We start from the raw sequence: 22525 nt of genomic DNA, 5'->3' as shown, positions 1-22525 counted from the left end.
TGGTGTAGTGGATCAAACTAGGCTGGTGCCCTTTACAATCTTTGCAGCCTCCAAACACTTTCATCCTGTTTTTCATTTGTGTTGGGCCACATTCAGCTGTGCTTACTAGGATGATTATTACTGGGACCACATGAGGTGCTGGGGATAATATGCAGGTAAGGCAATCATCCTATCTGCTGTACTATTTCTCTGGTTGAATACATACTTAGTCTCACTAGTTCTGCATCCTGGCTGTCAGCACCTTCCATAACCTTTCCACACAGGAGTATGAAATACTGAGGTTAATGCCTGTAATATCTCTCCATATAGCAAGTGGAAAACTTTATCTTTCTCACTCTCATTATTCTACTAATTATGCTGATAACCATTTGTAGGTACTTCCCGGGCTGGAGTGATAGCACAGCGATAGGGCATTTGCTTTGCATGCAGCCAGCCCGGCTGAGCCGGGTTCGATTCCTCCACCCTTCTCGGAGAGCCTGGCAAGCTACCTGAGAGTAACTCGCCCGCACGGCAAAGCCTGGCAAGCTACCTGTGATGTATTCAATATGCCAAATACAGTAACAAGAAGTCTCAAAATGGAGACATTACTGGGCCCGCTCGAGCAAAATCGATGAACAATGGGAGGACAGTGTTGTTGTGTTGACAGGTACTTCCCAGGGTTATTATTCCTTGTGTCAATCTGTTGTTTTAATTGATGTAGCCATATATGTTCCCACATTTAACCATTTTACTGCCCTCCAAACCCATATGCCAGTAACCTTCTTATCTTTATCAGCTTGTTGCCAAAGTAAGGGCCATCTGGTCACCTCTTCATGCTTTGTTCCCTGTGATGCTAGGCGTGGTGTCAGTAGCACCTGAGTTAAGGGAGTGAGGATCTGTTGCAAGTATACTTGTGATGGTGGCACGGTCGAATGTGGTCACCATTCTGCTTAGACTTGTGATGGTGACCATGGTGGAATATGGCACTAAAATGTAATAGTAACAACACTGGTGGTGCTGCTATTCAGGGCTCTCTGGTATCCATTTCTACTACCAACTTCTAATTTACATTTTCAATGTGTGTATTAATCCCTTAACAAAATTCTAGTGAATTGAAGTATAATACATTAAATGCATAATACAACACAGGATTTAGGGATGCAATGATGATGCAATTCAACCTGATACAAACATAAATAAAAGACAAAAACCATATGGTTATTTCTATGGAGATATAGAAAGCATCTGAAAAGAATCAATGACTCTAATCTTAACAAAATGGAGATTGAAGGAACTTATCTCAGTATTTTAAAGGCTATGTATGCCAAATTCACAGCTAACATTCTCCTCACTGTTAAAAATAACTGAAAGTCTTTCCTCCAAATCAGGAACAAAACAAAGATACCCACTTTTACCAACCACTGTCATATAAGAAGTCCTCGTCACAGAAATTAGGCAAGACAGAGATATCAAAGGAATTCAAATTGGCAAAGAAATTAAGCTAAATGATATGATATTGCAAAAAATCCTAATACTCCACAAAAAAACTAGAAATAATAAACCTATACCATAAAGTGGAAAGCTACCAAAATCAGGGCTGGAGAAAGAAGTATATAGGGTAGGGTGCTTGTCTTTCATGCAGCAGACTCAGGTTCTACTCCTGGCATCCCATATGATGTACTGCCAGTTGTAATTCCTGAGTTTAGAGCCAGAAGTAATCACTGAGCATCTCTGGTTGTTTCCTGTCCACCCACACCCCCCCCCACCAAAAAAAAAAACCTATCAAAATCAATGCACAGAAATCCACTGCATTCTTACACATAAACAATAATGTAGAAGAAAAGTTAAAAAGTACTCTATTTTTGATCATGTAAAAAAACCTTAAATATCTCAGGATCAATTTAATAAAAGTAGAGAAGTATCTGTTTAGTGAAAACTATAAATCACTTCTTAAAGATATGACAAGAGGAAAAGTAATGTATTTCTTGTTCATGAACTGAAAATCAACGGTATTAGAAAAAACTCTGGGTCAGAGAGACAGCACAGGAGGCAACATTCTTGTTTTGCATCCTGCCAACCCAGTTTGATTACTGGCACCACATATGGTCACTGGAACATTGTCAGAGGTTACTTCCTGAGCACAGAACAGATCTATTTTTTTCTTTTTGAGTCACATCTGGTGATGCACAGGGGTTACTCCTGACTTTGCACTCAGGAATTACTCCTGGTGGTGCTCAGGGGACGATATGGGATGCTGGGAACTGAACCTGGTTTGGCTGCAAGGCAAATGCCCTACCTGCTGTACTATCACTCCAGCCCCAAGAACAGATCTATCTAATGAGATTCTACAGGTCAGAAGAAAATGGTGGGATATTATTTTAAAAACTCAACAAAAAGAACTCCTTACAGAGAATACTGTATTCATCTAGGTTATCATTCAAATTTGAAGGATTAATACAAAGCTTCATGGACAAGGAATAGTTTTTAGAACCAGCTTCTTGAGACTAGCTTTGCAAGAAGCATTAAAGGAGCTTCTTTGAAACACAAATTTTACTAACAGTTGTAACTTATACAAATGAATAGAATAAAATCCTGTATTCAATTGTTTCATATAATGTCAATAGGGGCTGGAGCGATAGCACAGCAGGTAGGGCCTTTGCCTTGCACGCGGCCCACATGGCTGACTCGAGTTCGATTCCTCTGCCCCTCTTGGGGAGCCCGGCAAGCTACTGAGAGTACCTCGCCCTCACGGCAAAGCCTGGCAAGCTGCCCATGACGTATTCGATATGCCAAACACGGTAATAGCAAGCTCACAATGGAGATGTTACTGGGCCCGCTCAAGCAAACTGATGAAAAACGGAAGGACAGTGCTACAATGTCAATAGCCTGAACTCACCAAGGGCATAGATAAGTAGAATGGATCAGAAAACAACCCCACTACTGCTGCCTATCAGTTACATATATGAATAGTCATGTAAACACAGGCTCAAAGTTAAAGGCTCAAAAAGAGGGAAACAATTGGGGTGACAACACTTACATTAGACAACACAGAATGCAAATTAAAAAAGTTACAGGAAACAGAGATGCTCATTACTTAATGACCAAGTTTCTACACATCAAGAACTTATACTTCTAAACATATATGGATCTAATGTTGGACTGCCAAGATATTTAAGACAACTTCCACAGACCTGGAGAAAGATATTGATAGCAACACAAAAGGAGATTTTAACGCCCTTTTTGCTACTGGATAGATTAACTCAGCAAAAACTCTGTAGGGAAAAACTGGTCTTAAAGAAATGGAAGCAATGAACTTAAAAGATAAGAATGAAGCTCATTGTCCAACAAAAGTTGAATATGTAATCTTCTCCAATGTATACAGGCCCCATTCTAGGACACAAAACATGTATTCATATAATCAAGAAGATAGAAAATATTCCTAATATCTTCTTAGATAAAGAACTTTCAGGGAAAATCTTCTTGGGAAAAAACCCCATTTTCAGCCAAGGTGCCCTCTGAGCAGCTGACCCCAGGGGATCCCCTCAAGTCTCAGGAGTTCTTCAGAAGTGAACTGCAAGTCCCCCATAGGCAACAAAGCAGCCCCTCCCCAAGACTGGTACAGTGGTGCAGTGGGCGTGGCCTCCGAGGCAGCCGCTCATGCAGCCACAGTTATTTTTCCTTTTCCCAGCACTTTGGACTTACATCTCAGCAGAGATCCCCACCACGAAAGTGGATGAAGAAAAGAGCCCTGAAGCCTCAACATGGAATACCCACAAATACAATCTCTCTGATAAAGAATTCAAAGATAAAATGTTGAGGATGTTCAATGAACTCAAAGAAACGATGGAGCAGCCATCCAGTAAATTAAGGAAGACATGAAAGAAAGAGTGGAATGGAGAGCCAACAAAATACAGGAAGAAATGAGAGCAGAAATGAGAAAGCTACATACAGAAGTATCACTAATAAAGGATTCAGTAGATGAAAATAAAAACTCAGTGGGTGCCCTCAACAGTAGAATGACTACAGCCGAAGACAAAATCAGTGAGCTTGAAGATGAGCTGCAGAAAGCATATAGGAAACAAGATATAATGGGAAAAGACCTCAAAATAGCACTTGGGTGAATAAGAGACCTAAGGGATGAATCACAGAGTACCAGAAGGACAGGGAGGCAACCCCAATGCAAAAGCCACAGTTAAATATATCATTGCTGACAAGTTTCCAGAGACGGAGAATGCAGGCATCCATATCCAAGGAGCCCGAAGGGTGCCAGCTAAAAGAGACCCTAATAAAAAGACTCCAAGACATATCATAGAATGATGAATGCCACAGATAGAGACACAATACTGCAAGCAGCAAGGTCAAAGAAGGAAATCACATACAAAGGAGCACCCCTTAGATTTACAACAGATCTATCAGAGGAAACCCTCCAAGCCTGAAGACAATGGTGGGATATAGTGAAAAAACTCAATGAAATGAATGACTCACAAAGAATACTTTATCCTGCTAAACTCTCACACAAACTCAAAGAAACGATACACTATTTCATGGATGAACAACAGCTCAGGAACTTCATAGACTCAAAACCAAACCTAAAAGAAGGATTAAAGGGACTCCTATAAGATAAGGAGGAAAACACTTACAAGCACAACAAACCCCTACAGAGAGATGGCACAAAACCCCATGACAATAATCTCTCTCAATGTCAATGGTCTAAATTCACCAACAGTCACAGAGTAGACTAGTAGAGTAGTCACAGAGTCACAGAAAAACAACTGAATCCACCATCTTGCTGCCTACAAGAAACACATCTGAACAGTCAGAGCAAACACAGACTCAAAGTCAAAGGATGGAAAACAATCCTTCAAGAAAACAACTCCCTCAAAAAGCTGGGGTTGCCATACTAATATCTGATAACATAGATTTCAGGCTGAAAAAGATTAGAAGAGACAACAAAGGCCATTTTTTATGAATCAAAGGATATGTACATCAGGAAGAAATCACGCTCCTAAACATATTCGCGCCAAATGAGGCACTATTAAATGCTTAAAACAACTGCTAATAGACTTCAATGAGACCACTGGTAGCAACACAGTAGTGGTCGGATACTTCAACACCGTCCTATCACCTCTAGATAGATCAACAAAACTAAAACTCACCAAGGAAATACTGGATTTGAAGAAGAAATAGAAGAGAGAGGGCTAATAGATGTATACAAAGCTTTTTCATCCCCCAAAATAGAACACAGATTCTTTTCCAGTGCACATGCAATAGTTTCCAAGACAGACCACATGCTGGGCCACAAAAACATATCTCAATTTAATCCGGAAGATAGAAACTGTGTCAATTATCTTTTCAGACCACGACACACTGAACATAGAAGTTAATCACACACAGAAATGGACAATCTAATAAAACACCTGGAAATTGAACAACTCAACGTTGAACAACTAATGGGTCAGGGAGGAAATCAGGAAGAAATCAAGAGATTCCTGGAAATAAATGAGAATGAAGATATAAGCTACCAGAACTTGTTGGACACAGCTAAAACAGTGTTAAGGGGGAAATTTATAGCTCTGCAAGCATTTCTCAGGAAGGAAAAAAGTGCCTAAATAAATAATTTGACATCCAGCTTCAGATCTAAGAAAATCCACAAAAGGAGCCCAAACCAGGTAGGAGGAAAGAAATAACAAAACTTAGAGAAGAAATTAATGACATGGAAACCCAAAAAACAATCTGAAAGATCAGTGAAACCAAGAGCTAGTTCTTTGAGAAAATAAACAAGATCGATAAACCACTAGCAAGACTCACAATGAGAAAGAGAGACCCCTAATAAACAGAATCAGATGAATTCACTAGTAAATTCTTCAAAACTTTCAAGGAGTACACTACTCTCAATCCTGTTAAAGCTTTTCCAAGAAATTGAAGAAACAGAAATACTTCCAAACAGTTTCTATGAGGCAAATATCACCCTCATATCAAAAGCAGGCAGAGACACCACAAAAAAGAGAATTACAGGTCAATATCCCTGATGAACACAGATGCAAAAATCCTCAAGAAAATACTAGCAAACAGAATCCAATGACTCATCAAAAAGATCATACACCATGACCACGTAGGATTCATCCTGGAGATGCAAGGATGGTTTAACATTTGCAAGTAAATCAACATAATACACCATATCAATAAAAGGAAAGATAAAAACTATATGGTCATATCAACAGATGCAGAGAAAGCATTTGACAAGATCCAGCAACTATTTATGATAAAAACTCTCTGCAAAATGGGAATCAAAGGAACATTCCTCAATATAGTCAAAGCCATCTACCACAAGCCCTCAGCAAGCATTATTCTCAATGGGGAAAAGCTGAGAGCCTTCCCTCTAAGATCGGGAACAAGACAGGTTGCCCACTCTAACCACTTCTATTCAATATAGTACTGGAATGGGCAATGGTGGAGGGATGGGTACTTGAACACTGTATGACTGAAAAGTAATTACGAAAGTTTGTAAGTCTGTAAAAAGAAAAATAAATAAATTCTTTTAAAAAGTAAAAAAAATTCTGATTTCTTGTTTAAAAAAGACATTGTGACTTTGTGTTCATTACAGCACTAGTCACAATAGCCAAGATCTGGAAATGACCCATGTTTCCAAGAACAGATGAGTAGATAAAGAAATTGTGATGTATACATACACTATGAACTACTACTAGGTTATACAAAAAGATAAAAATCACACAATTGGCAGCTACGTAGACGGAACAAGAAAATATAATGAGGAAAGTCAGAAATGGAGGGATAAACACAACATGATCTTCCTCATATGTAGAATAAAAACATACTAAGGAACAAGAAATAGCCAGAGGCAACCAAATTGAAGAGTTGGTCCACAAAAAGTTAAGAAGAGAGAGAGGGAGAGGAGGAGAGACAAAGAGAGAGAAAGAAATAGGGAGAGAAAGAGAGAGAGAAAAAGTGCCATGAAGCAAGCTGTGGGTGGGAAGTGGCAGAAGGGAAACTTGGTAATAAGAAAAGTGCACTAGTAAAGGGACAGGGTGTTGGAACATATGACTGAAACAAAATCATAAACAACTTTGTAACTGTATTTCTACATGATTCCCTAAAAACAAAGAAGGAGTTTTTTAAAAAAGAAGCATTGAAAGTGTCAAAGAAGCACAAACAGATATTGGGGGGGATACACAAATACTTGGAACTCAACTAATTAGTGATTCAAAGAGGAAATCAAAGAAATCAAGAAATTTGTGGAAATAAATTAGAATAAAAAAGTTTATTAGGACATATGGGACAGAGCAAAAGCTGTGTTAAAAGTTTATAGCAATGCAAGCATATATCAGAAAACAGAGGTCCAAGTATATAATCTATTTACACAGTTTAAACTACTATAAAAAGACCAACAAAAGGAGCTCAAAGTAAGCAAAAAGAGGGCAAAAATAAAATTTACAAGCAGAAATCAATGAAATGGAAATTTTTTAAAAAAAATCCAAAGGATCAATGAAAACAAAAGCTGGTTAGAAACAAAACAAGAATGGCAAACCATTAGCTAGGTCCACAAAGAAGGAAGAAAGAAAACTCTAATAAATTTAATCATAAAGGAAAAGGGAAACATTACAACTCATACTCCAGAAATTCAAAGAATCGTCAGAAATACTATAAGAAACTTCAAAACATGAAATCAGAAAACCTAGAAGAAATGGATAAATCCTTAGATACTTAGAAATTCCTAAGAAGCAGGAGTATACACCACACCTAAATAGACCAATTACTATCTAGGAAACAAAAATGGTTATGAAAACTACCTTTTGCAAAACAACAGCCCAGGCCCATATGGGTTTACTAGTGAGCTGTTCCAAGCCTTCAAAGATGACCTACTTCTAAGTTTTCTCAGGCTCTTCCAGAAAGTCAAGAAACAAGAATTCTCCCAGTTTCTATGAGGCTAACACTATTCTAATGCAACAAAGTAGACAGAAACATCGCTGAAAAAATTATTGATACAAATAATACAACAGATATAAATATCTACAAAATATTAGTTTTTTGAATCCAATTATCTACTAAAAGCTTTGTGACTGTATCTCATAGTGATTCAATTAAAAAACATTCAGGAACAGAAGCCAAAACTGTCTGAAAAAGAAGCCCTCTTCTGCTGTCATCTGGTTCAGCCTTTATAGAAAGCAATATGAAGATCTATAAAAAAATAGGACTAGAATAATAACACAATCCAATTTCTTGTCATCTATCACCAAACTCAAGAACATTAATTCAAAACAGTATATGCACACCTATGTTCATCACTGTACTGAGTACAAAAGTCAAAATATGGAAACAACCCTAACACCCAAACACTACAGGCAAATTAATCAAGAAGTTGTCATATATATATATATATATATATATATATATATATAATGGAATACTGTGCAGCTCTAAGTACAAAATCGGTTATTTGCAATAATAAGGACGGAATGAGAGTATATCATGCTGAGTAAAGTCATTCAGAAGAATAGATACAGAATGATCTCTGTCATATGTGGGAATTAAAGGTCCATAGCAAGGTAGCAACAAAGGTCCAAAGGCAACATTATTAAAGAACTTATCCAAATAACTGAGTTTGTTGGGAGCTTGGGAAGGAGGAGTTTATGGTCCTTAGGAGAGGGTGGGGGTATACTAGTGATGGTGTGGTAGTGGAATTATGTGTAAAATAAATCATGATTAATAGCATTGTAAACTGGAGATCTCAATTAATTTTTTAAAAATTGTGCCTAAAAATAAATCAAGGACCTGGGAACCACCTTAACAAAAGAGGTCAAAGACTTATACAAGCAAACTAAAAGTTACCACTAAAATAAATAGAAGTGTGTCTTGTATATCCTGGATATTAATCCTGTATCAGATGGGTATTGGGTAAATATTCTTTCCAATTCTGTGGGCTCTTTCTGTATTTTGGTCACTGTTTCTTTTGAAGTTCAGAAGCTTCTTAGTTTGATGCAGTCCCATTTGTTTATGTTTGCTTCCACTTGCATGGTCAGTGCTGTTTCATCCTTAAAGATGCTTTTAGCTTCAATGTCGTGGAGAGTTCTGCCTATATTTTCCCCAAGGATGCAAAAAAGCACAGTAGAAATTACATCTGTACCAACATGTTCACTGCAAAAAACAACCATGTTTGGCTGTTCACAATAGCCAAAATCTGGAAATAACCCAGGTGTCCTAGAACAGATGACTGGTTAAAGAAACTTTGGTACATTTATACAACGGAATACTATGCAGCTGTTAGGAGAGATGAAGCATGAAATCTGCTTACAAATGGATAGAAATGGAGAGTATTATGCTAAGTGAAATGAGTCAGAAAGAGAGGGACAGACATAGAAGGACTGCACTCATTTGTGGAGTATAAAACAACATAACATGAGGCTGACTCCTAAAAATAGTAGATACATGGGACAGGCAGATTGTTCCATAGCTAGAAGCCTGCCTCATGAGCAAAGGGGAGAAGGCAGCTGTAATAAAGAAGGGATCACGAGGAAAATGATGGCTTGAGAAACCGGTTGGGATGGGAGATGTGTGCTGAAAGTAGATAAAGGACCAAAAATGATAACCTCTCAGTGTGTGTATTGCAAACCATAATGCCCAAAAGTAGAGAGGGATTATGCGGAATATCGTCTGCCATGGAGGGAGGGGGAGGGTGGGAAAGGGGGAGAGGGAGATATACTGGGGATATTGGTGGTGGGGAATGTGCACTGGTGGAGGGACGGGTGTTTGATCATTGTGTGATTGTAATCCAAAATGAAAGCTTGTAACTATCTCATGGTGATTCAACAAAATTTTTAAAAAAAGAGAGACTTCTGCACCACAAAAGAAATGAACAGAATAAAAGACACTCCATAGACTGGGAAAAAGTAATTGCCCATTATTCATTTGACAAAAAGTAAGTAACCAAGAAATATAAAGCACTTATAAAACTTGATCAGAAAACCACCCCATTGCGCCCTGGAGGGGGGCAGGTGAGATCCCTCACCTCCCCAAGTGACACAGCCCTGGCAGCCGAAAACCTCCAGAACTCAACTGCTGCCATGCTCATGGCCACTCTCCACACACATGGGCCAAGCCTCACCCATGAAGGACTCCCTGGTAAATCCAGGTATGCCGGACTTTGTGAATGAGAACTCTGTGTTCAACGGGACCAGGAACAGAGATTCTCTGCCTGTATCCCGTCTCCAGCAACTCAGCAGTCAGTCTGGCTGGCACTAGACAATCTCGTCATTGGCCACCATCCAGATCATATGTCCTCCTTTCCTGGAAGCATAACATGACACTCACCATAACCATGCCACTGGACCCTGTGCCAGGTTGCTTCACTCAAGATGCCCAAAAGGGGGCAGGTGAGATACCTCCCCGCCCCAAGGGACCCAGCCCTGGCAGCCAAGAACCTCCAGAACTCAACCGCTGCTATGCTCATGGCCGCTCTTCACATGCTTGGGCAGAGCCTCACCTATGCATGAATCTATTCCTGCATTTGCAGCCGTGAGACACTTCATTCCAAACACCCTACCCATACTCCAAGACTACCGCACCTCATTTGATGGGGTTCAAAGTATGAGACAACCAATCTCAGAGGGAAATTTTTTTTTTTACAGATATATATCTACATATGGCAGAGTCTCTTGCCCCCGCGCCTGACTGTCCTCACTGGGACCCCTTGGAGGGGGGAGGGTTGAGTTTTCTCCCCCGCCCCCACCCCGAGCAGAGCCCCAGCAGCTGAGGACCTCTGGAGCCAGTCACGGCCATGCTGGGACCACTCTCTACACATCCGGACGGGCCTCATGCATGAAAGAACTGGCAGGCATGCGGGTCCCGGGGCTGAGGTATCCAAGCCTACTCGGATTGGGACTGGGCCTTCTCCACCTAGACCCTCCATCTTCCAGTAGGTAGGCGTCACACCCACCAGCTGCCGCCAGTGCCAGGTTGGTCCCATTAATGGCCAAGACTCAGAGACTATAAAACCCAGCTCCTGGAAGCATGGCTTCTGGCCGCGTGGCATCTTATTATCTTATTTTTCCTTTGGAGAACCTGGCAGGCTACCAAAAATATCCTGCCCGCACGGCAGAGTCTGGCAAACTTCCTGTGTCATATTCAATATGCCAAATACCAGTAACAATGATGGGTCTCATTCTCCTAATCCTGAAAGAGCATTGAAATAGCTCTTTTAAAATCTCAGGGTTAGGGGTAAGCATAAGAGAAAGAACACATGGAGCGTGCGGGATCCCGGAGGAAAAAAAAAAAAGAAAAAACAGGTTCCAAAAAGAGCCAAGTTCACCCGCAAGTTCCAGATGGAGTAGGCGCCGCATCTCGCCTTCCCCAGATGGAACCCCGGTGACCAGAAGCCTCTACAAACACAGCTCGAGTATGCGGGAACGAGGACTTTTTCTCAAATCTGCCGAACTACACCTCCCAGGTAACCTCTGATTCCGGAAGTCATGCCCACAGCCCGCCCCCCAGCGCCATCTTTGAAGCCGTAAGCATAAGAGAAAGAACACATGGAGCGTGCGGGATCCCGGAGGAAAAAAAAAAAAGAAAAAACAGGTTCCAAAAAGAGCCAAGTTCACCCGCAAGTTCCAGATGGAGTAGGCGCCGCATCTCGCCTTCCCCAGATGGAACCCCGGTGACCAGAAGCCTCTACAAACACAGCTCGAGTATGCGGGAACGAGGACTTTTTCTCAAATCTGCCGAACTACACCTCCCAGGTAACCTCTGATTCCGGAAGTCATGCCCACAGCCCGCCCCCCAGCGCCATCTTTGAAGCCGTAAGCATAAGAGAAAGAACACATGGAGCGTGCGGGATCCCGGAGGAAAAAAAAAAAGAAAAAACAGGTTCCAAAAAGAGCCAAGTTCACCCGCAAGTTCCAGATGGAGTAGGCGCCGCATCTCGCCTCCCCCAGATGGAACCCCGGTGACCAGAAGCCTCTACAAACACAGCTCGAGTATGCGGGAACGAGGACTTTTTCTCAAAACCGCGGACATCTCTCTATATACAAAGTGATCAATGAGAAGTAAACCACCCAATCTTTCTCCCTGAAAGTCAGAGTTAAGTTTGGAGCACGGCCACAGCCCCAGAAACACAAGGACTTAATGCAGAACCCAGCAGCTTAGAGCAGAAAAGTGAAAGGACTATGCGTTAATCCAGGCCATCAAGTCTGCCGGAGGGGAAAGGGTGTTGCCCCATTCGCCCTCTCTTCTCTGGAAAGAAGGATGGCGGCCGCATGGGAGCCGTGTGGACAGCAGGTATGAGCCGGGGGTGTGGGGGCGACTAAAACCTCATGGGAAGGGGGGCGTTCCGGTCCGTCCTTCACGCCCTACCGAGGTCACCAGTTGCCCCCCACGAGCGGCTCTCCAGCACGGCCACAGCCCCAGAAGCACAAGGGCTTAATGCAGAACCCAGCAGCTTGGAGCAGAAAAGTGAAAGGACTATGCGTTAATCCAGGCAATCATTTCTGCCCAGAGGGGAAAGGGTGTTGCTCCCTTCCGCCCTCCTCCCTCTGGAAAGAAAGATGGCGGCCACATGGGAGCCTTGTGGACAGCAGGTATGAGCCGGGGGTGTGGGGGCGACAAAAACCTCATGGGAAGGGGGGCGTTCCGGTCCGTCCTTCACGCCCTACCGAGGTCACCAGTCACCCCCCACGAGCGGCTCTCCAGCACGGCCACGGCCCCAGAAGCACAAGGACTTAATGCAGAACCCAGCAGCTTGGAGCAGAAAAGTGAACGGACTATGCATTGACCCAGGCCATCAAGTCTGCCGGAGGGGAAAGGGTGTTGCCCCATTCGCCCTCTCCTCTCTGGAAAGAAAGATGGCGGCCACATGGGAGCCTTGTGGACAGCAGGTATGAGCCGGGGGTGTGGGGGCGGCTAGGGCCTCATGGGAAGGGGGGCGTTCCGGTCCGTCCTTCACGCCCTACCGAGGTCACCAGTTGCCCCCCGCGAGCGGCTCTCCAGCACGGCCACGGCCCCAGAAGCACAAGGGCTTAATGCAGAACCCAGCAGCTTGGAGCAGAAAAGTGAAAGGACTATGCGTTAATCCAGGCAATCATTTCTGCCCAGAGGGGAAAGGGTGTTGCTCCCTTCCGCCCTCCTCCCTCTGGAAAGAAAGATGGCGGCCACATGGGAGCCTTGTGGACAGCAGGTATGAGCCGGGGGTGTGGGGGCGACAAAAACCTCATGGGAAGGGGGGCGTTCCGGTCCGTCCTTCACGCCCTACCGAGGTCACCAGTCACCCCCCACGAGCGGCTCTCCAGCACAGCCACGGCCCCAGAAGCACAAGGACTTAATGCAGAACCCAGCAGCTTGGAGCAGAAAAGTGAACGGACTATGCATTGATCCAGGCCATCAAGTCTGCCGGAGGGGAAAGGGTGTTGCCCCATTCGCCCTCTCCTCTCTGGAAAGAAAGATGGCGGCCACATGGGAGCCTTGTGGACAGCAGGTATGAGCCGGGGGAGTGGGGGCGACTAAAACCTCATGGGTCGGGGGGCGTTCCGGTCCGTCCTTCACGCCCTACCGAGGTCACCAGTTGCCCCCCACGAGCGGCTCTCCAGCACGGCCATGGCCCCAGAAGCACAAGGACTTAATGCAGAACCCAGCAGCTTGGAGCAGAAAAGTGAATGGACTATGCATTGATCCAGCCCATCAAGTCTGCCGGAGGGGAAAGGGTGTTGCCCCATTCGCCCTCTCCTCTCTGGAAAGAAAGATGGCGGCCACATGGGAGCCTTGTGGACAGCAGGTATGAGCCGGGAGTGTGGGGGCGACTAAAACCTCATGGGAAGGGGGGCGTTTCGCTCCGCCCTTCACGCCCTACCGAGGCCACCAGTTGCCCCCCACGAGCGGCTCTCCAGCACGGCCACGACTCCAGAACACAGAAACCAATTTCTTAACTATCTGACTTTCGGTAGAAATACTTCCAGGGTCAATAAGTAAAATAGCAGAAATCCAAAACCAACATTTAATTCTTGAACCCAGCTGAAGAAAGCAAATCACTTCACAATGCTTTTTCAGCATGTCTGATTTGGGGGGGGGGGTAAACTCTAAATAATAGTGGTGAATCTTTTATTGAAACAATCTAATCAAAGCGGATAGAGTGTTAACTAGAATTCATCTGCCTCACAGGGACGGGGAGGGGTGGGGGGTGGGGTTTTATTGGGGTTCTTCATGGGAAAAAATAAGTATTGGTAAAGGGAAATGTGTTTGATATTTGCATGACTGAGACATAAACCTGAGGGCTTTGTAACCTTTCCCACAGTGATTCAATAAATAAATAAAAAAAAAAAAAAAAAAAAAATAAAATCTCAGGGTTAGGAAGAAGGAGATGTTACTGGTGCCTGCTCGAGGAAATCGACGAACAACAGGATCATTGTGATCGTGTTATCTATGTATAGATATATATCTCTATATTATATAGAGATATATATCTATATTATATGTATATTTATATCATATAGATAAACCACTAAAGCTATATTATATATATTTTTACATATATCTGTACATAAATATATATGCCTATATATGCCTATATACATATATACCTATATATATCTATATATATATAAAGCACACAAGGCTCACCCTTTAACAACATGTTAGTGACCTTTTATAGAAGGGTTAATGGCCCCTGGGTGAAATACAACAATCTCCACACTCTTTCCCCCAAGTATACTTTTTGGTAGCAATTTTCAGCAGATTTTCATAACAAACAATACAAAATATATCATTTCGGTTCTGCTTTGGGGCAGGAACTGGGGTTAAGGATGGAAACATACGAAATATGGTGGTGGGAAGGTGTAATGGTGGTGGGACTGGTGTTTGAATATTAAATGTAATTAAATATTGTGAACTACTTCATAAAATAAAAAAAAAGAAAAAACCACTCCATCAAAATATGGTGAGCAGAGATGAATTGACACTTTCTTAAAGACACAAGGTGGCTAATAGGTATATTATAAAAAGGTTCTCTCCATCAGTTACTATGGAAATGCAAATAAAAACAACAATGAGATATCACCTCACACCAGTCAGATTGATACACATAAAAAAACAGAAACAATCAGTGCTGGTGTGAATATGGGAAAAAAGGGACCCTCATCCAGAACTGGCAAGAATGTCAAGTGGTCCAACTTCTTTGGAAAACATTGTGGACATGACTAAAAAAAAAAAAAACCTCCCAAAACCTAAGAAAAATATTCCATATGATCCAGCAATTCCACTTCTTGGCATATACACCAAGAGCCACCCCTCTCCCCAAACATTTTTTTTAAGTTCAAAACATTTGTACCCTATGTTCACTGCAGGACTATTCACAAAAACTAAGATCTGAAAATAACCTAATGTGCCCACATGACTGAAAAAAATTGTGTTATATACAAATGATGTAATATACATACAACTCAGTTATTAATAATACATATATAACAACTCAGCAATAAGATAAAATCATGCAATTTTCTGCCACGTGGGTGGAAGTAGAGAGTATAGTGCTCATGATGTCTGTCAGTCAGGAAAGGGAGAGATACAGAATGGTCTATCTGATACATGAGATATAAAGAAACGTAGTAAAGTAACAAAAATGGACAAAAAACAAAACTAAGATTTAGTCTACAGTATCAAGTTTATGAGGACTAAAGGTTGGGGTGATGGGAGGGATATCTGGGATATTGGTGGAGGGAAGCAGGAACTGTGGTGATGGGTGTGGTGCTGGAATGATGTATGCATGAAATTATCATTGACAATATTGTAAATCATAAGTACATGAATTTCAAGACACAAAGTTGATAGGGGAAATTAAAAATATGCTTACATATTAGGGGTATGGGATAGGGGGTTGTTAGGAAGGATTTTATTTCATTAATAAAAAAAGAGGAAAATATCACATATAGGTCTAAGAGAGTCAAATACTAAGGCTGATATTTTACTTTAATCTTATATTTTTCTTGGGCACTCTGAATTATGAAATACAAAAGACGGCAGGGGAAGCTTTATTTTTTGCCAGGTCTTTACCATCTTTGGCTCTAGCGCTGAAATTTGTGTTAAATCAAAATAAAGTGTTATGTTCTAGCATCATGTTAATAGCCAAAGCACCAATTTTTACTTTCTAATTAAAACTATGTTTTATTTGATGGGCCATAGTTAGTGCTCAAGAGTACGCCTGGCTTGGGCAACCATATGATGTCTGGGATCAAACTGGGATTCCACCAGGCAAAGCGGGTTCTGCAGACCTTGAACTATCTCCCTGGTCCCTGGTTATTTTGCTAACATTTCTGCCTTTAATGTTAAGCTGTAATTCATTCAATAGAAATTCATTCAACTTACCTCACAATCAGGGCACATAATTGTGCTGTATTCTTCATTTATTAACAAGCACAATTCACAAAAAGCATGTCCACACTGAAGTTCATGGTGGTGACCTATTAAAAAAATTCTAATGTGACTCAAATTTTCCAGTTTGTTAATAGTGAATGTAAAGTACTAAACAGAAGGGAATATAAAGTTTTATTATGAACAGATGAGAATCAAAATTCAAGAGAAATTACACAAGCTAAAATAGGAAAGAGAATCAGAGAAACCATGTGGTTATGTAATATTCCTTGTAGTAATTTAGCCAAATTTAAACAATTATCTGTTCCCTATACTTTAAAACTGGGTCATAAGTTCTGTAACATGCTTAATTTTCTTTATAAATATCATATCTGAGTAGGCTTGGAATAATATATGTAAGCCAGAGATAGGAAAACATTTTGCTTATCTGGCTACTTAAATGGCATAATCCAGATTTCAGCTTTGTTCTGCTTCTTTTTACTTGATCATACTGCCCTCTATTTTTATTTCCCATCTGCTGAATGTGATGACTTTCTCATCTGCTGAAAGCCAAAACTTGGAAAGATTTCCTCTTTTATGATGTATATAACATGGGCAAAGACAGAAATTAGATGCCCTACAGTGACACAAACAAACAACCAATATAAGATCCTTTCAGAAACCTAGCATTTGTGGAGAAATATCATCTTTTTTTTTTTGTTTTGGGTCACACCCTGCGATTCTCAGGGGTTACTCCTGGTGCTGCACTCAGGACTCACTCCTGACAGTGCTGGGAGACGATATGGGATTCTGGGGACAGAACCAGGGTCGGCCACACCCAAGACAAACACCCTACCCGCTGTACTATCACTCCACCCCGGGAAATACAATCTTGATTTAAAAATTAAATATCAATGGGTGTGGTACTGGAATTATGTACAAGGTAAAGAATCATTAACAATACTCTACCTTAATTAAAACTTTCTAAAGTACTATGCCTTAAGCAGAATTTGAAATTTAACATAATTTTGACCTATGTAGCTTCAAAAGTTTATGATTTTGAAAGAAAGCAAGGAAAAAATAGATAAATTGGACTATGTACTCAGTCATTGCAAAGTTAAAGCTTTAGTGTTCTTACTGATTTAGGTAAGTGCTCTACCAGCTGTATTAATTCTCCTGCCCCTAAAAGACAAAGCCTAAAGGAGTTTTTAAATCAACTGGACTACAAGAAATTTGCTTACAATCAAGCAGAATATTAAAGTTGTATTTAAATAACAAAAAATTACCAGCGAAATGAAATTTTTACTGTTTCATAAAATTTGATATTGTACTAGTCAAAATAATTTGTTGGTACTTCACATACAACATACAAAGCTCTTTTACAATTCTGCATGCATAGGCCCCATCTTTTCACTTGTGTGTTCCAGGCATTTTAATAGAAACACATGGAGAAACAACTGATTTTGGGGTTTTTCTTTTGGGTGAGGGCCACATCTTGTGGTGCTCAGAGTTTACTCCTGGCTCTGCGCCCCGGAGACCATTTGGGGTGCTGGGGATAGAACTTGGATAGGTTGCAAGCAAGGCAAACATCCTACCATCATTCCACCCCCCCCCCCAAAAAAAAACCACAGGTGATTTTTAAAAGACTGCATTGTAAACTTCGTGTAATATCATTTCATTTGACATTAGAGTTTTTCTTTTTTTAAAAAAGGGTCACACCTGATGATATTGAGGGATGACTCACTGGGGACAAGATATTGTGGCAGGGTGCAAGTGCAAGACCTGCCTTTGGCCCCAGTGGAGGTTTTACTCTTTTATTTTTTTTTGTACAGCAGCTAGAGAACGTTGGCCAGCCAGCATAAAAGAGTGAGTCAACTCTCCAAGTCCTTTTAGAGACCTGAGGAAATGGTCTCCTAAACACTGGCTTTCTAAGTGTGAAGTAAAAGTACTGCCCAGGTATCGTTAGACCCAGGTGAGGTATTTCGGCACTTCAAGTCGTTAAGTTCACAGCTTGACCTCTTTCCACCTGTGGTGTCTGTGGTCTCAGAGCAGGAGGGAACTACGTGCCCACTAGCGCCCCGCAGGCGTGTGTGTGAGGCATTGGGGTCCCATAAGCACCCTGCTGCAGGGGTGTGGGGCACTGTGTTCCCACCAGTGCCCCGCAGGTGTGTGCGTGGGGGGGGCACTGTGTCCCCACTAGCGCCCCGCAGGTGTGTCTGTGGAGGGCATGGCATCGCCACTAGCGCCCCGCAGGTGTGCGGGGGGAGCGACTCCTCCTCTGCGCCCAGCCGGAGGCCGGTCTGGACCCTCATGCCGGCTGGCCGAGGCCGGGATTGCCCCTCGCGCGCTGCGTGGGCCGCGCTCGCGGGCGACTCTGGGCCCGGGAAGCGGGCACATCTGCGGGGTCTAGGCCAAGTCCTGCAGCTCGGGGTGGGGGAGGGGAAGGCCAGAAGTCCCTCCGACAGTGGGGGTCTGCGGGGCCGGGGCTGGCGCCAAGCGCCCTCCCCCCCCCCCCCCCCCCCACGCGGGCCCTGAGGGTTGGCGGGCCCAACACTCGGTCTTCTCCACCCTAGAGCCTCTGCCGAGCCCTCAGGACAGACTCGCAGCTATTCACCTGAAGCTCCGACCACGCTTCTACCACATCGAGCGCACTGGGTCTCGGTGGTACCCCAGGGACCGCCCAGCCTCCGCATCTGCCGGTAGGACGAGAGGACAAGCTGGGCAGCGGACGCCTCGGCGGCCATCATGCCCTCCGGCGCCGACGACCGAGCCTCGTGCGGATCCCAGCGTGCCCCGCGGCCGCGGCCCGTGATTGGAGGCGACGGCTCCGGGGAGCCAATCAGTTACAAGGAGGCAAAGTCAAGCCCGCCCCGCCCGCCGCGCCGCTCGCGGGGATGCTTGCTGGCGGGCTCCCCGGACTGTTGGTGGTTTCCTGAGGGCGAGCTGCCCTCCCTGCTGGAGTCTCTCCGCCCGAGCACTCTCTGTGAGTCAGATCTCCCTCCTGCATTGCTACTACGTTATTGGTGACTGCAGGCCTTGACGTGGAGGCAGCTCCCCACCCCTCCGCACCATCTGCCACGTGTGAGAGGCAAGAAGCCGAAACCCGGGGACGTGCAGATTTGCCCACTTCGTGTGTTTAAATTCGTAGCAGTGGCTTCTGTAGGGAAGCCAAGCAGGAGCTCCGGAGGGAGGACTGCAATCATTTCAAGCTCAGGGCACTCCCTGTCTCTGTCGTTTGGGAGCCTAGTGCAGCCCGGGGTGGGGACGAGGCTGCAGAGCAACCGGGCCTCTGCCATGAAGCTGTACAGGTGCCAGGGAGAGCCGGAGTTCCGTGAGTCATGAGTGCACGGAAAATGATACCAACAGGCCTGCATGCATAGGAAAGATCTTTCTTGAAGTTTGTGCTAGAGTTGAGACTGAAAGGCCATGGAGATAATACAGCCGATCTGCCTTGCTCTGGGCAGGCCTGGGTTGCATTCCCGGCATCCCTTATGCTCCCTCAAGCTCGCCAGGTGTAATCCCCGAGCACAGAACCAGGAGTAACCCCAGAGCACCGCCCCCCCCCCCAAATTTCCAAAACGTGGATTGAGAGCTTAAGTAAAGAAGGAAACAGGTATTCCAGGAAGAGGAAAACAATATAAACAAAGCAAGCACACAACCTGGTACTCTGGTCTCTTCAGAGTAATTTATAGATCATTTGGCCAGAATATATACTTATTTATGTTGAGTTATTTGGAGCGTTTGGCACGATAGACTAAGGAATTTGGATTTGACCCTTTACTACGTTGATGCCATGTGTATCGCTGGTGAGAGTATACCACATTTGGAAGTGGTTTAATATCATTGCAGTGCCCTGTGTTAAGCTATAGCCTGCCAGTGAAATTGTGTGAGCAAGGGTGAAATAATAAGGCAGTTGTACTGTGGCTGAAATACCTGGGGACTGCTGAAATGGGACTCATCAGTTGCTAAGAATAAAAACTTGCCAACAGTCCTCATTTTCTCTTTTCCTCTCTACATTCACACAAACAAAATAAATGTTCTTTTCAAAACCTCACTGCTTAAAACAAACCAAAATAAAAAACCCAGCCCCCCCCCAAACCTCCAACAAACCAAACCCACCCGTGTGCAGAAAGTAGATAAAGGACCAAACGTGATAACCTCTCAGAGTCTGTATTGCAAACCATAATGCCCAAAAGTAGAGAGATTTTGGGGAATCATATCTGCCATGGAGGCAAAGGGAGGGTGGGAAATGGGGGTTATACCAGGGATATTGGTGGTGGGGAATGTGCACTGGTGGAGGGATGGGTGTTTGATCATTGTGTGATTGTAACCCAAACATGAAAGCTTATAACTATATCACGGTGATTCAATAAAATTAAGTAAGTAAAGTAAAGGCCCTCCCGTTGATCATCGATTTGCTTGAGCGGGCCCAGTAACGTCTCCATTGGAGACTTTGTTGTTACTGTGTCTGGCATATCGAATCAATAAAATTAATAAAAAGAAACCAAACCCACCCAAAATCACTTAAAATTTTACTCCCCCGCTATCTTTAACCTATCTTATCCTGTCAATACCATTAATACCATGATGGGACTCAGAGTGCATTTCATTTTTTTTCTTATAGCTAAGTCATGTTTCACTGTATATAGAGACCACAGTTTCTTTATCCAGTTATTTGTTCTTGGACATTTGGTTTTCCCCCAGATATTGTCTGCTCTAGTTTTTTTATCATTTCCTTCCTTCTACTTACTTCGGGATTCATTTGTTGTTTTGCAGTTTCTCAAGCAATGAGGTTAGATCATTGTTTTGAACTTTTTTTCCCCCTGATGTAAGCAGTATTTCTATGATCATCTGGCTAAGATTCAATTACTGTTGTTGAATCTCCATAGGTTCTGATAGTTTGTGTTCATTCTTGTTCATTTTCAAGGAATCTTTTTATTTCTTCTTTGATTTCTTTCTTGATCCAATTGCATTTTAAAAGTATATTGTTCTGTTTCCAAATGTTTCAGCTTTCTCAAGTTTATATTATTTATTTATACCTTCGGACTGGGCTGGAGCGATATCACAGTGGTAGGGTATTTGCCTTGTGTGCAGCCAGCCCGGTCGAGCCAGGTTCGATTCCTCTGCCCCTCTCAGAGAGCCCGGCAAGCTACCCGTATCTCGCCCGCACGGCAAAGCCTGGCAAGCTACCCATGACGTATTCAATATGCCAAACACAGTAACAAGTCTTACGATGGAGATGTTACTGGGCCCGCTCGAGCAAATCAGTGAATAACAGGAGGACTGTGACCGTGACCTTTGGACTGGAGTGACAGTACAGTGGGTAGGGTGTTTGCCTTGCTCGTGGCCAACCCAGGTTCAATTCCTCCATCCCTATCTGGGAGCCCGGCATGCTACCGAGAGTATCCCGTCCACCTGGCAGACCCTGGCAAACTCCCCGTGGCATATTCAATATGCCCCAAACAGTAACAAGTCTCACAGTGGAGATACTACTGGTGCCCACTCAAGCAAATTCAATGAACAATGGGAGGACAGTGCTACAGTGCTATTTATACCTTCATGGCATTGGTCTAAAAAGATACTTGATATAATTTCTATTTTTGTAACATTATGAATATCCAAATTATGTTCCAGTATGTGATATATCCTGGAGAATGTTTTATGTACATTGGAGAAGAATGCTTATTTTAGTTTTCTGGGGATGGAAAGCCTTGTATATATCTATGAAACCCTTTCAATTCCTAACTTAGGGCTCATCTATATTGATTTCTGTCTGGTTGATCTCCCCAATGATTAAACTAGGGTATTAAAGTCACGGTCACGGTCCTCCCATTGTTCATTGATTTGCTCGAGTGGGCCCAGTAACGTCTCCTTCGTACTGTTTTCCAAAAGGGCTGAACCAGTCAGCATTCCCACGAGCAGTGAAGGAGAATTCCTTTCTCCCCACATCTGCGCCAACACCAGTTGCTTTTGTTCTTTTGGATGTGGGCCAGTCTCTTCCATAGATCTTTTTGCAGTTGATTTATAAACTTTGTTTCCCCTTCATTTGGTGCTGTATTTTGACAAGAGTTAAGTTTTCTTGACCTGTTGATCTGTTCACCAGTATATTATCTCTGATTATTTCTTTAGCTTGAATGCTATTTGGTCTGATATAAGTACCTTTTAGTTAATTTGTCATTATCCTTATGATTGTTTTCCAACA

At 43.0% G+C, this 22525-nt stretch overlaps 1 protein-coding gene across 1 annotated transcript in view; it reads right to left on the bottom strand.

Annotated features, from left to right (window-relative positions):
• The window catches only part of RNF17 (ring finger protein 17), a 195667-nt gene extending 176600 nt beyond the window's left edge, over positions 1-19067 (bottom strand). The window contains 2 exon segments of the mRNA XM_056133014.1: positions 16339-16433; positions 18938-19067. Of these exon segments, the coding sequence (XP_055988989.1) occupies positions 16339-16433; positions 18938-19067 (225 nt within the window).
• Positions 19068-22525: the final 3458 nt, after the last annotated feature.

The sequence above is a fragment of the Sorex fumeus genome, unplaced genomic scaffold, assembly GCF_029834395.1.
Source record: "Sorex fumeus unplaced genomic scaffold, SorFum_2.1 ptg000095l, whole genome shotgun sequence".
Taxonomy (NCBI): domain Eukaryota; kingdom Metazoa; phylum Chordata; class Mammalia; order Eulipotyphla; family Soricidae; genus Sorex; species Sorex fumeus.
The sequence above is the reverse complement of the archived record's forward strand: the minus strand, read 5'-3'. Positions and strand labels throughout refer to the sequence as shown.